General features: G+C 37.9%; 1 protein-coding gene across 1 annotated transcript in view; it reads left to right on the top strand.

The window, feature by feature from the left end:
* Nucleotides 1–6,386: 6,386 nt before the first annotated feature.
* The window catches only part of capn7 (calpain 7), a 16,030-nt gene continuing 7,515 nt past the window's right edge, over nucleotides 6,387–14,901 (top strand). Inside the window, exons 1-8 of the mRNA XM_016502453.1 lie at nucleotides 6,387–6,761; nucleotides 6,921–7,029; nucleotides 9,608–9,765; nucleotides 10,348–10,415; nucleotides 10,653–10,859; nucleotides 13,572–13,658; nucleotides 14,485–14,611; nucleotides 14,797–14,882. Coding sequence (XP_016357939.1) covers nucleotides 6,660–6,761; nucleotides 6,921–7,029; nucleotides 9,608–9,765; nucleotides 10,348–10,415; nucleotides 10,653–10,859; nucleotides 13,572–13,658; nucleotides 14,485–14,611; nucleotides 14,797–14,882 — 944 coding nt within the window. The 5' untranslated portion in view covers nucleotides 6,387–6,659. The remainder of the gene's footprint in view (nucleotides 6,762–6,920; nucleotides 7,030–9,607; nucleotides 9,766–10,347; nucleotides 10,416–10,652; nucleotides 10,860–13,571; nucleotides 13,659–14,484; nucleotides 14,612–14,796; nucleotides 14,883–14,901) is intronic.

Below are 14,901 nucleotides of genomic sequence, written 5' to 3' on the forward strand. Positions count from 1 at the left end.
GGAGCCGTTTTCTAATTTTTCTACTTTCAATATTAAATAAAAAAACGAATGATCGAATGATACACGGATTATTTTAGTGCCAGGGTGAAGGAACTACATTTTTTGTTTTTACATTTTGGAATTTTGAATAACTACCAAATTACACAATTTCACAGAAAGCATCAGATTGCAAGGGAAAAACTGAAATGAATGGTCTCTTTGGCCAGTTGAATCTTGTTTCAGTTGCTTTTGGTTATATGCCATCTTTCTTGGGCTCTTGGGATGTCAGCTGATCTGCATTTATTTACTTCTCTCACACAGCTGAGACTGCCTTGTATAATAATATCCCTTCATGGCCAAAAGAGCAGTGAGAGATGAATCACTGTGGTCAGCAACTCGCTGTGATTCCTTGGAATTTTGCTAATGTACCATCTGGCCCTCAAGTATGGTTTTGTTTTACACTAAGTCAAATTAAGGCAAATTATGCTGTAAAATGTTTTTAATACCACCAAGCAAGATTAGATTTAATAAATGAAGTGAAGTGAAGTGAAGTGAACTGTGGCCAAGTATGGTGACCCATACTCGGAATTTGTGCTCTACATTTAACCCATCCAAGTGCACACACACACACACACCGGAACACACACAGACACCGTGAACACACACGCAGAGCAGAGTTAATGCTAAAGGGATAGTTCCTTTCTTTCTTTCTTTTTTTTCTTTTGGTCTTCTTGTTTATATCTTCTTTTGGTCACTTGCTAGCTTGTTGGACTTTCATGGACAAAAAAAAAACACATTTCTCGAAATACTTTTAGAAGAAAGAAAGGAATACAGGTTTGTAATGACAACATGAGGGTGAGTAAATGATGACAGATTTTTTTTGGGGGGGTGAACCATCCTTTTAACAAATTAAAAAGTAAACGTATGTCAATGTTCCATATGCTCTGTATTTATGAACTGACTTCCTGTTACCTTAATAAGTGTGAATAATGGGTTATCATTCATTCTATTAAATAAAACAATGTATTATCTTTAAGACAATATTTCACTGCTATTTTTTGACACAAAACACCTGGCTGAAATCATTGTTAGAACTTCTCTGTGATGTCAAGATGATAACACACATCAGTGATGTTCCATTCCAGATGTTCCAATTTCATTAAGACAAACATGGATAAAAGTGAGCTGTGATATTCTGATGGAGAGCTGCAGAACCAGGTTGGAAATTAGCTCTAAACATTTGCAGTTTCTGTTTTATCAAATACAGCTGAACAGAGTAAAAGAAAATGATGTAGCAAAATGAAACACTGACATTATAGGTTTAGTGTTTGATGCACTTGAGAGGAAATATTCCATATAACAATACATAAAGTCTGCATCCAATTCTAGTGAGAGATGGTGAGGAAGTGTTTAAGCTCCTTTGATTATAAGATTACTCAGTTACAGCAATCATCCACTGCAGAAATGCGTTTCCTTTGTTTACTTAAGGGATAAACACTGAAAAAGGAAGCTTCCCTTCATTTACATTTCCAGTTTATAGTTATTAGACTCAATGTCACTATCTCCAGCTAGAGTGCTCATGAGGGCATTCCACCCCAGACTGTTTCTCCCTTAAAAAAACTACATGTCCCATCATCCTTTGCCCGGACTCATTAGACCTGATTGTTCCCACCTGTTACTGGTTACTTAGTTTGTTCTCTGCTTGTTCCCTCAGTCATTCCGTGCTTAGTCTTGTTTGTTGTCACACTGCTTCGAGTCTGTGTTTCCTGGCTGGTACCCTTGTCATGGTTTGATCTGCCCTGTTTTATACTCTTTGGACTGACTGCCTGCCCTGTCTATGATCTCATGCCTGTGTAAGTCTATGGCTTTGGATACCCTAAACTGCATGTGGATCCTCAATCTTCGTGTCCTTGTGCAGATTGTGATACTTAAGACTTTAGTGTTTTCTCTCAGCAGTTCTAATAAAATATGAAATTCATCTTAAACAGCTGACACAGAATAGCATACGCTGTTTACGTTCAGTGGATACTCTCCAAACTATATATTTAAGATTCTTATATAGAGAACATTTCATGGAACAACAAACCAATATTTATACTGTCACAAAAAATAACACTGACACTGTCATATAGAGACAATGTCATGCAACAACAAATCTGACCATTGTGACATGAAAAAACAGCACTGCCATATTGAGAACATTTCATGGTTCAACAATATTTATATGCTCTGTCTTTGTGCTAAAGCATTTATTAGTAAACTTTTGTCTGCTTTGTGAGAACATGAAAGCCTCAATACCTATTGTCACTCTGCCCCTGGTGCTCAGCCCCTGCCAAGACACAGAAAATACACATCAACTAAACAGTCACTTTGGGAGCCAAGTTGGTTTATGAGCTCAATCAACCAGTCAAAACAAACAAAAACCAAATTTTGCAATTAATGACATCACAAATAATAATATTTTATATATATAGATAGATAGATAGATAGATAGATAGATAGAGATAGAGATAGAGAGAGAGAGAGAGAGAGAGAGAGAGAGAGAGAGAGAGAGAGAGAGAGAGAAAGAAAAATCACAAAAATATAATTAGAATTGAAAACAAAGTTCAAACTTCAGAAACCAAAATATAATACAACAAAAAAAGCAAACAAAACAATATGAACAGCCAAAGCAGGAAAATTAACAAAAAAAGTGACATTTGGAAACAGGAAAGCACTGCAGCCGTAAACAACTGCGGAGCACCCCGACTGAAATGCAGTTACAGGCCGTCACCAAACCTATGAACAAAGAGAGACTGTTACTCTGCCAAATGTATTCTCTCTCATCCCAATGTATACATGCATAAACAAATACTTACTGATACTCGTAGAGTCAAAACAGAAGCACTCTCCAAACAAATCAGCGTCTCCAGTACTCTCATCCGATTCCGGGAAGTGACGGAAGCGCGTTAACGACGCAGCAGCCCACCAAGTGACGCATTTCAGGCAGCACATATGTTCCCGTTTTTATAGGCAGCGGACAACAATGACGCAAGAAAAATCGCCCCTCCTGCCACACATGCATCCAAACATGAACAGGTCCAAGGCCTTTATGTTTGCAAGCACACGTACATATGTGAACGTGAACATGATCAACATGCTCCTGAACACTAATAGTTTCTATTACTTTCATTCTTCCCCATTCACTTTGAATGGCTGGACATTTTTTACTGGGAACACCACAAGTGTGACTTTTTGCCATTTTGTACAAAATAAAAGCATTTCAAAACAAACTCCCTGATTAAACATTAAAGCACACTATTGTGATAAACAGTGCACATTTTCATCAGTTTTTATTTAGTATTTAAAACCAGTCCTAAATGAAAGAAAAGAAGTTGACAAAAAGATTGAATCCAATATTTGGTGATAATATAGCATATTGAGTGATTTATAAGCATTTCTTTGAGGCCGGGTCATTTTTGCTCTGGAACATCAAAAGTGTGATAGGGTTTTGAGCACAACACAAGGGTTTTAAAAGGACGAATTCTTTTAGTACTGAATGTTCTCTGATTGCAGCAGCTGTTGATCTTGGCTTTGGTTTTTAGATAATATAGTAAAAAAATTTCAGTTTGACCGATAAAATGACCTATCAGTTTTGATTGAAAACTGAGTTGAAAATAAAATAAAGGTTAGAGTTTTTCCTGCGCTTGAGGTCACTTCATCTTTCTAACTCTTTGTTTCTCTCATTTTTAGTGAGTCAAATTTGTGATATAAGGAAAACATGATTTCTTTTTGTGTTTCTCGTAGTCTTCAAAGGGTTGGGTCAAAGACATTGATTTATAAGTCTCTCAGTGTTTCTTGTGTTCTCTAGTCTTGACTGTGACTTCTGTCAAAAGGTGAATGAACAGGCCTGTATTAAAAACAAAGCATTTCAACATGGAATTATTTTTTGTTGTTGTTGTTTATAAAGTTTTACTGCTTTATTTGCCTCATCTCAATCAAATGATCATGGTTCTAAAGTTAAATATATATGTAACCACAATACAAAATTGGTCCAAACTAAGCAGCATGAACAGACCACTAATCTGGAAAGGCGCAAAGATAAGTCACAATTCCAAAAACAGCGTCAGAAAACTCATTTTAGAACAGGTACCAGATCTGGGGCCAGATTTACAATGGCAAAAACAAAATATTATAAAGGGTATAGTACAGATGAAAGAGGTATACGGCCAAAAATATAAGTTAAAATGTAATTTATTCCTGTGAATTCCTGATGGTTTTTTTTAGCAGCCATTACTTCAGGCTTCAGTTTTACATGATACTTCAGAAATAAATCTAATATGCTGAATTTGTGCTTAAGGAACATTTCTTATAAAGCAGCAGTTGTGCTGCTTCATTTTTTTGTGGAAACTCTTCAGGTGTCCACTTTAATTTTCGTTTTTGTTAAATGTATTATGTGTATTCTGAGTCTTTCTAGTACATTTGAAGGCCACCCAGAGAGTGCATGTTAACAGAAATGATTCATGATGTCAACCATATGGGGTTGTCAGCTGTTCTAGGGGAGGCACTGACTGGAGATATTCCTCCCTCTCTCAGTCACTCTTGATTAACTATTTGCTATCTTTCTGTTTTTCCTGAGAAATTCACCCAGGGTGTAGGCATGCCAACAAGCCGTGATTTGGTGCAAACAAATTCTATAGCAATTTGATGTTTCTGCACGCAGTTAAATATAGCTTTTTGTTTTGCAGCATTTTTAAATGAGGATACACCGACAAACAGCATATTTATATTTCCCATCAAATGCACAGATGCCAATTTTTGCCAATTTTGCTTTGAGTTAAAAAAAAACCTGAATGTTTTGACATGTTTAAATGTCCAATCATTGTTATGCCTCTTTAGTCAGAGGAAAAATGTAGACAAACCATTTTTTCTCAGTGACATGTTTACAGTCTGCATTTAATGGACTATATAGACTTTAATGTCCAGCTGTAATGTCATCTAATGTCTTTAAAGATTAAAGACTGAGTGGTTCCGTCTGCTGTGGATATGTGTAGCCTACTGTGCCCTGCAAAACAGTTTGACTCAATCGGCAGTAGGCCTATTTAAAAATAAAATCATTATTTCAAAATCAAGGGATAATCTTAGTATAGGCTATGTGTTAGAGTTAAACATATTTGTTATTTTATTAATTTCTTTTTCACCATAAGCAATAAAGTCACACAATGTGTTTTCCTTGTTTATATTTCATAAAAGCATGAAAACCACATAGAGGAGTATCAACGACTGGTTAACAACATCCAGACAGACTTTATTAACACTAGGGTCACAGTTTACAAGTCCATTTCTACCTATAAAACCTATAAAACAACATTTTATGGCCAACAGCTCATTCATAACAAAAGCATTAGGTTAAAATTACACAGCATCAGATGTGTTTGTTTATGGATGTGTGTGTGCGTGTGTGTGTGTCCTAAATCACACATCATCACCAGCTTCTGATACTTCTTAAACACTATCACTGGATTCTTTTGCAGAGTTAGCCTATAAGCTTTCTGTTGGCCATAGATAGCCTACGTAATAGCTTACACACGCGTGCTTGTTTACAAGTGTTTTTGAACAGCTGCAACATGAGCGTATATTTCCAGTCATAGGGGAAGTTTTAAGAATTTCACAAATAATTCCAACGCATTTTACTCATTTATGGGGGGAAGTGGTGGATTTTCCCACACTCTGCTACGCGAATCACGGAGATGTCCTACTCGTAAGTGAATCGTTCTTTGGATCGGATCGTTTTAGTGGATTTGGTTTACAAAAGCAGTTCAAATTATTTGTTCATGAATTGGACTGGGGTGCGTTTCCCAAAAGCATCGTTAGCTATGGTAACGACGGAACTTGCGACCATAGTTGCTTTTGGGAAACGCACACCTGAACGTTTTGTTCTGATCTTCTCAAACTAACAAAAAAAAAAAAAACTAATTGAACCAACAACCGATCACGTTTTTATCGTTACTTACAAGCAAAGAACATATAAAGCGTTTAGGGTGAACCGAAGATAATTAAAACTTTTTTTGTATCGTGTAATTAATGTACAAGTTAATTATATTTAGGTTCAAAATGACTGTTTTTCAGTGATTTTTATGTGTCCCTGTCTAGGAAGATCATCCTTACTAATAAAATTGAATTAAAAAAAAAAAACTAAATGTGGCATCTAATTATAGATCGGTGCATGTGGCTTTACTGGAACATGTAATAGAGATAGGGATGTGAGGCACCACATAATAAATGAAATAAGAACCACTGAATTGTTTTTGAACCGGTTCTTTTAAATGAACTATTTGAAGGAACCGATTCGCGGAAATGACTCGGACTGTAACGACTCTGAAAGCAATGACGTCTCGTGACAACATCAGTTCACGCCCACCGCATCCGGAAGTACTGCGGGTTCGAGGATTTGTTTTGATGTCATCATAGCAAGTTAAATCGTTGTGTGTTCACACCTTATTTAGAGTCACTAAGTTTGAAATCTCCTTGAATTCAATATTTTTCAGTCTCGCCTTATTTTATTTCGGAGTTCGAGGTCGGGAAGTTCAAGTTACGAGAACAACCCAAGAAAGAAACGCAAATCTTAGGAGGAACTGCTGCCTATAATGAAGAACATACCGGTTAAGCTGAACTCAGTTATCAGCATTTAAACATCAATCATGGATTGTACAGCTCTTGAACTCGATGCTATTAAATTTGCCAAATCAGCTGTACTGCATGATCAGAAGGGGAAATACAATGAAGCTGTTTTCTACTATAAGGTAAGGTTCTCCTATTAGACATTTAAAGCTAGCTTACCTTAAACTTCCTGAAAAGGCTTTATTCTTCAATGTAATTATCAGCTTGTTCCATGTTATGGCAAATAAAATATATTTGAATTAAACTCATATTTGATATATTTTGTTTTGGGCTCTGAATAGGAGGCTGCCCAGGCTCTCATCTATGCAGGCATGGCTGGATCCAAACTAGAGAGCATCCAAGACAAGGTGAACGAGTACCTGGACAGAGTACAGACTCTACTCAATGCCGGTCAGTTTACGTGAACTAATAACAATATGACCTAATCAAAAAGCTGTTTTCATCTATTGATACTTCTTTAAAGTTAATTCTTTAGGGCTGAATTTTTTCTGCCGTTCTCTGTGGTCAACAAAACTGAAACCTCCTCGTCGATGTAGATGGAAGAAATTATGCTCATATTTTCCACGGCCCAACCTTTAAAAAGCTTACATAGTTCATAGCACATTTGAAAGTGGTGGTGACTAATGCAGCATTTGGGAATCACAAATGAATGCTGTCAGATTTTCTAGTTCACAGTTAAATGTAATTCGCTGTTCTCTCGTCATTTGAGAACAGCATTACATTTGAGTAGTCTACATTAATGTTCTCTCATTGATTACTCACCTTTAGGTCATTACAAAACTGTAATGACTTTCTCCCTTGCAACACAAAATTGTATCGGTTGCTCTTTTTAACAATGATTGGGTACTGAAGCTTTGAAGCTTTAAAACACAGGCAAAAAGGGAATAAACGTATAATTAAAGTGACCTATACAACTAATGTGCTGAATTCCAAATATTCTGAAACCATATGTTAGCTTTGTGTGAGGAACAGTTTTTATTTACTAACAGTCTTCATTTCAGTGATCTATTAACCGCTGCAACAGGATTGAGTAAGTGAGCTTCAACATAATGCTAAAAACACAAAAATCAAGATATAAGCAAAAAAAAAAAAATTATAATTTATCTTCCCCCTCAATGGCTATTTTTTTCTTTAAATACCTTACCAAATGAGAATCTTGGATCTTCTGGAAACACAAAATGAATCATGATTAATACATTTAATGTAATATATCAATACTCCCAGTTTTTGTTAAAAGGATAGTTCACGCAAAAATGAAAATTCTGTCATTAAAGGGTTAGTTCACCCAAAAATGAAAATTCGCCTGTGTTTCACTCACCCTCAAAGCATCCTAGGTGTATGTGACTTTCTTCTTTCAGATGAATCCAATTGGAGTTATATTAAAAATTGTCCCTCCAAGCCTTTCAATGTGGGTAAGCGGGTGTTGGTTGTCAACAGTTCAGAAGGCGTGAAATAAAGTGCACGCATCTGTAATAAAACGTCCCTCACACGGCTCCGGGGAGTGAATAAAGGCCTCCTGTAGAGAATCCATGCATTTTTGTAAGATAAATACCCATATTTCAAACGTAATAAACACTTTTTTTCTCACTTCCGCTGACTGTACGCGGAAGACATGCAGGCGGATGACGTAGAACGTATGTGTCACGCGCCTCTGAGAAATGCAGGAGCAAAGGAAACAAAGTTTCCTTAATTTAGCAAAGGAAAACCAGTCTCCTCTTGGCTTATATCGAAATCCTCTGACATTTTTCTTTACAAATCCTCGTTTTGTGCTTCTAATTCATGAACGGCATTTTGTTTTGTTTTGTCTCCGCGTTCGTCACTAATCACGCAACGTCAATGCCTTACGTCATCCGCCTGCACAGCTTCTGCATATGACAGTCAGCGGAAGTGAGAAAAAAGTGTTTATTATGTTTGAAATATGGATATTTTTCTTTTTCTTTAATGAAAATGTTTAAAAACAAGCAGCATTGTTATAATTACAATAGAAATACCAGAGAAAATATCTTAGCCAAGGTGGGCCTTCAAATATTTGGACCATGGAGGGTCTTTGAGTCTAAAAGGTTGAGAACCACTTCTTTAAAAAAATTGTTAAAAAATTGGACATAACTAAGACAGATATTAAGATTTTCAGTGAATAACCGAGACCTGGTTGAATGAGAGTGTCCCGGATTTCGCATTACATCAGCGGGGATTCTACTTATTCCGAGCGGATCGTACTTCAAGTTCATTGAAGAGTAAAGGAGGAGGCGTGTGTTTTTATGTGAATCAGCGGTGGTGCACGGATACAAAGGTAATTTCAACGGTATGTTCTACCAACCTGGAACTATTAACCATCAAGTGCAGACCTTTTCATCTGCCTAGAGACTTTACTTCTGTTATTCTGGTTGCTGTGTATATTCCACCTCGAGCAGCAGCTAATGAGGCAGCTCAAGAGTTGACTGCCCATATAATGCGGTTGGAAATCTCATATCCAGATTCAACAATATTGTTTCTTGGGGACTTTAATCATGTTGATATGAGGAAGATCATGCCCAGATTCAAACAGCAGATCAAAGTGATGACTAGGTTGGATAAGATCTTGGACCAATGTTATTGTGTGTTAGACTCCCTTGCTTTTTGGATTTTGGATTTTTCGCAGAACAGAACACAAGTAGTTAAAATTAATAATATACTTTCAAATCTCAAAACAATTAGTGTGGGGGCCCCACAAGGATGTGTGCTGTCACCATTATTGTACTCTGTATACACTAATGATTGTGATCCTAAATATATTTCTTCGCTGCACACTAAGCGATCATATGACTAATAAAGCCATTAAGTTGAAGCCCAAGTAAATGTTTTTTTTTTCACATGGGTTTGGAACAACATGAGGTTGAATAAAAAAAGGCATTGATTTTTGTGTGAATTAATTTAAAAGGCCTTACTGTGTTAGGACCCCACAGTTTCCTGACTGAATCCCTGTGATTAGTTCAAGCACAGAGCACTGACCCTCTGAAGAGTAAGCATCAGCTGGATCTGGAGAGGGCGTACTTCCTGGTGACACAGGCTTTTGAAGAGGATGAGAAGGAAAACACAGATGAGGCCATTGAGCTCTATACACAGGCTGTGGAGTTGTGTATTCAAGCGGTGAGTCATCACATAAGGGGAAATGCTTTGAGTTTTAAAAGACTCTTTTGTCAATAAAGGGTCAATAAAGAGTCAGTAAGATTTTTTTGAATTCTTTATAAAAGAATTCTAAAATAATGTATCATGGTTCCCACCAAAATATTAAGAACTAACAATTAATAACTTTTCAGCTTTGCCATCACAGGAATACATTAATTACATGTTAAAATATATTAAAATAGAAGCCAGTTATTTTAAATTGTTATAATTTTTTCAACATATTGCTCTTTTTACTGTATTTTTGATCAAATAAATGCAGCCTTGGTGAGCATAAGACTTCTTTCAAAAACATAAAAAAATCATACTAACCCCAAACTTTTGAACAGTAGTGTGTGTATATAAAGAACTATATCATTTCATTATAACTACACATGTGGACTCAGATACTAGCAGCAGTTCTGAAGTAATGTCTTTGGAACAGGTGGTGGTGTTAAGTTGGTTGTTCTGGTTTCATATCTCTCACTGCCAGTTATATGGGCTCCTCTGTAACTAGAAACTGAGCCAAGCCCTGTAATCTTTGACCTCTTTCTCTCTCCCACACAGTCCAATGAGACATCAGATCAAGCACTACAGGGGAAACTGAAGCAGCTTGCTCGGCAGGCTCTGGACAGGTGCTTCACTGTTTACTCTAATACTAAAATACTAATACTCCAGTGTATTATGAATATTATGGGTGAAATACCACAAAATCAACAGCAGTATCGACAGCAGTTGTGGCATATTGACGATTACCATAGAATATTATTAAACTCACTACTAACACACATTTCAAAATAGAACAATGCACAATCAGTACAATGCACATTTTACCCGTTATCCTTTGTTTTCATCTCCTTTTCTTTTTTCAGGGCAGAGGGACTGAAAGACTCTCTTAGTAAACAAGCGAATCAGGACAAGCCCGTCTTCTCAGCATCCAAAGGCCCTGCTCAGGTGAGGCAGTTCTTTCCACTAGGCCCAGACTTCTCCCTTCATGACAAACCGCAGCCAGTCCGAGCAGTGCAGTCCAGCGAGCCACAGGGTCAACGTTACACAGCGGAGGAGATCGAGGTGCTCAGGTAGGCTGAGAGCAAGGATGATGTCTGATATTTAATGATTTTTTCTCAGTTCCTCTGTGTGCATTTTGATCACTGTTAATCTCACACTCACTACATTTATTCTTACAAAAGTGCTAATAATTTTATTATAGTATCAAATTGTAAATCTCAAAATGAATATCTGTTCCCTTTCAGTCAGTCAAATCGACGTTGTGTCGAAGTTCTGACACTAGAGGTCGCACTTGGGAGCCCAGATACCTCTGACATCATTGAGAAAGGCCAATGAATTTGGCAGCAAAATTTGCATAGCAGGCCACCCCCTGGATATTTGGGTATAAATAGGCCAGCCTGGCATTTGCTCACTCGTTCTGTTCTTCGGTGCCAAATGCAGCGTCTCTTTGTGAGAAGCGGCACATCGCTCACCTCTCGATCTCCTCATCGTTGGATCTATGACACAGGGAGCAGTCTCTCCCTTGCCCTCACACAGATAACTGTTGTGAGAGTACCACTGGGTGCTTCGACGGCAATCTTTGAGAGCAAATTTCCTCTAAAAGAGTAAATTCTCTGAAAGAGCCTCATGGGTGGAATTGTGTGTTTCATGCCTTTCTATCCATGTCCTTCTGGTTGCGGTTTCTACATCTCTCCTTCTGACCGGCACGATTGCTGTGTTCAATGCTTGGGCCGTGCCTGTGCTGAAGCAGCCCTCGTGGATGGTTCATGTCCGTTTTGTGAGGATATGGCCATAGGCGCGTTGCTGCTTCCCGTTCCGTTCCTTCTACTTCTGGGAATGAGGCCGCAGCGATGTGCATAAGGCAAGAGCCTGGGGAGCCGAGAGTGATTCCGCCGGGTGAGTCCCCGTGGACTTCTAGTTCTTCTCACGTGTCGTGTCTTCTGGTCAAGCTTCCGGATGAGTTTGAGAGCTTGTCTCAGGATGAGTTCAATCTCTCATTCGGAGCTTGCAGTGAGGATAAGTTGTCAATTGCAGCATCGGAGGGCGGGCTGGAACCATCCGAAGCTGACAACTCAACGACTTCAGTCTGAGGCGGATGCTGAGATGGCATCCGTGCTTGCCCGGGCAGCCAAAAGCATCATGCTTGAGTGGACTCCTCCACCCTGCCCTGAACACTCATGGCTGGATGATTGCTTTCTGGGTGCTGAGTGCGACATTAGCCGCGACCAGCCCCAGTTCCTTTCTTCCCGGAGGTGCATGAGAAGCTGACGAAATCGTGGAAAGCCCCCTACTTGGCCAGGACAAGATACACCGGCTCTTCCACCCTCACCATCCTCGGCGGGGGTCCAGCAAGGGGGTTCACGGAGGTCCATCAGGTGGAGAGGGCGATTGCAGTGCACCTGTGCCCGCAAAACGCTGCCACTTGGCGGGGCTGCCCGAGACTCCCATCCAGGGCCTGTAAGTTTTCTTCCTCCCTTGTGGCGAAGGCTTACAGGGCCTCTGGAAAAGCTGCATCTGCCCTGCAATCCATGGCAATCCTGAAGGTCTACCAGGCCGAGGCATTGAAAAAGCTGCACGAGGGTGGCCCCAATCCAGAGGTTCTGCAGGAACTGCGCTCGCAACCGAGGGTCACGGTGCATACTTTGAGGAGTGCGATGCCTTCCACGATTTTGTCAGCTAGGAGCAGAAACCTCTACGTCACCAACCTGTAACGATGCACCGCGAGCCGGTTGAAAATCGATACACATATGTGACAATTCAAATCGGTTGAGATATTAAACGAATCGTGATACAATTGTGGGTAGGTGTTAATATAAATGTATCTCTGAGGGGAACTGACTGTCTTTAGAAAAATGTAGATGATATTTTCTTTTCATCTTGACTCTATATAATGGATATTAAAGCAGCATTCATCAATAGGGTCAAGCGCTGTGCTGCTTTGTTTACAGCGGTAACCAAGGAAATGCTGTATCGCTGCTGTTCCACAAGCACTACCTGCTGGCAGAGAGAGAATTTGCGCTCTCATTCAGCCCGTCTGCTGTTTTTGTCTCGTTCAAATGTTTTATGTAGCATGCTCATGCAGCATGTACGCGGAATCTTTGTTTGGATCATGATTAAAATCCAGTGGTTGCCTCTTAACTGATTGGAAAGGGCACAGGCAAAGCATTAGTTTGTTTATATGAAGAGATGTCTTTTATTTGTGTTATTTAGGCCTATTTGATTTGGGGTTTGTTTTAAGTTTTCATATTTCAATTTCACAAAGAAATGTTCAGCATTTTGTCCAAGCAATAATAAAAGGACATCTTTTCATTTATAATTTTTCTCAAATCTCATTTTGTAAAAAAAAAAAAAAAAATCGGGAGAAAATCGAATCGTGAAATATCTAATGTTTGAACTTCGACACAATGTCTCTGTTCCCTCCATCAGGGAACGAGGGTTACCATGCATAAGTAGTTTTTTCATGCTGTCCATGTATAATGTTGTGATGCCTAAATTGACTTGTGGCATTTACAAGAATTCTTTTAAATTTTTAATTGTACTTTTTATTTTATTTGTGCTAAATATTATATAATATTAATATGGGTTTTAACTTGTTCGTTATCAGCCATAACCAAAAAAAATGTCTCATTTATATCAGCCACAAGTGTATTTTATATTTACTTTTTTTCAGCATTATTTCGACATAATGCATACATATATAAAAAAAAAAAGTTTGGTGTCTTTTTGAAAATATAATCTTGAAATTATATTCTTAATTTTGTGTGTGTGTGTGTGTTTTGTAGGAAGACCTCCAAGATAAATGGAATTGAATATGTTCCATTCATGAGAGTTGACCTGAGGGAACGTTTTGCTTTTCCTGTTCCATTCTCGTGAGTATTTTATGTACGAGTGTAATTTATACAAGTGCAGCTGTTTCATTGACATTCACTGGTATTTTTGTACCCTGCAAAAGCTGTATTTTGCTTTTACTCACACTACCTTTCAAAAGTTTGGGGCCAGTACATTTTTTATTTTTTTATTTTTTAAAGAAATTATTAGTTTTATTCAGCAAAGACAAAATAAATTGATCAAAAGTGACAGTAAAGACATTTATAATGTTCCAGATATTTCTATTTCAAATAAGTGCCTTTTTTAACTTTCTATTCATCAAAGTATCCTAGGAAGAAAGATGTATCACAGTGTCCACAAAAATAATCAGCAACACACCCTTTTTCAACATTGATAATAATAAACTGGTTTCTGAGCACCAAATCAACATATAAGAATGATTTCTGAAGGATCATGTGATACAGAAGACTGAAGTAACTGCTGTTTAAAATTCAGCTTTGCCATCACAGGAATAAATGACATTTTAAAATATGTTGAAATAGAATCCAGTTATTTTAAAGTGTAATAATATTTCACAATATTACTGTTTTTACTTTATTTCTGATCAAATAAATGCAGGCTTGGTGACCATAAGAGACTTCTTTGAAATACATAAAAAAGAAACGTACCCATCCCAAACTTAATTTAATTAATATTAATTTAATGAATTAATCATTTAATTTAATAATTACTTTTGATAACAAACTTAAACTTAAATTGTTTTTGTTTTGTGTAACAAACTTTTGATCAGAGGTATATTTAAGAGCAGTAGACGTATAACAATGTGAAATGCTGCATTGTCAAAAGATTTGTCACATTTTTACATAGGGACAAATGTGGTAAACTGGCTCTGTCGCCGAAGCAGAAAGCCATATTCTCACGCTGGGTTCGACCTGATGACATCTGCAATAACCCCACCATGATCTACACTGTGTCCAGCTTCAGCATCAAGCAGGTCACGCTTTATGCATCTCTAAGTTTGCTTCTCATTCAAACTTTAGCAGCCGGTTAACAGGAAACAACTTAACCAATAATAAATTTGACTATTATTTAAAGCAGTTTTGCCATTCAGAAAGCTCTGTTGTTTGTTCATGTGACTTTTAGCTCATGTAATGTTCTTTTGTTTGTTCATGTTTGCAGACGGTTGTGTCAGACTGTTCCTTCATTGCCTCATTGGCCATCAGTGCAGCATATGAGAGACGCTACAACAAAAAGTTAATCACAAGGTATGGCGGGTGTGCTAGG

This window comes from Sinocyclocheilus anshuiensis, unplaced genomic scaffold (assembly GCF_001515605.1).
Source record: "Sinocyclocheilus anshuiensis isolate Anshui unplaced genomic scaffold, SAMN03320099.WGS_v1.1 scaffold782, whole genome shotgun sequence".
Classification (NCBI taxonomy): domain Eukaryota; kingdom Metazoa; phylum Chordata; class Actinopteri; order Cypriniformes; family Cyprinidae; genus Sinocyclocheilus; species Sinocyclocheilus anshuiensis.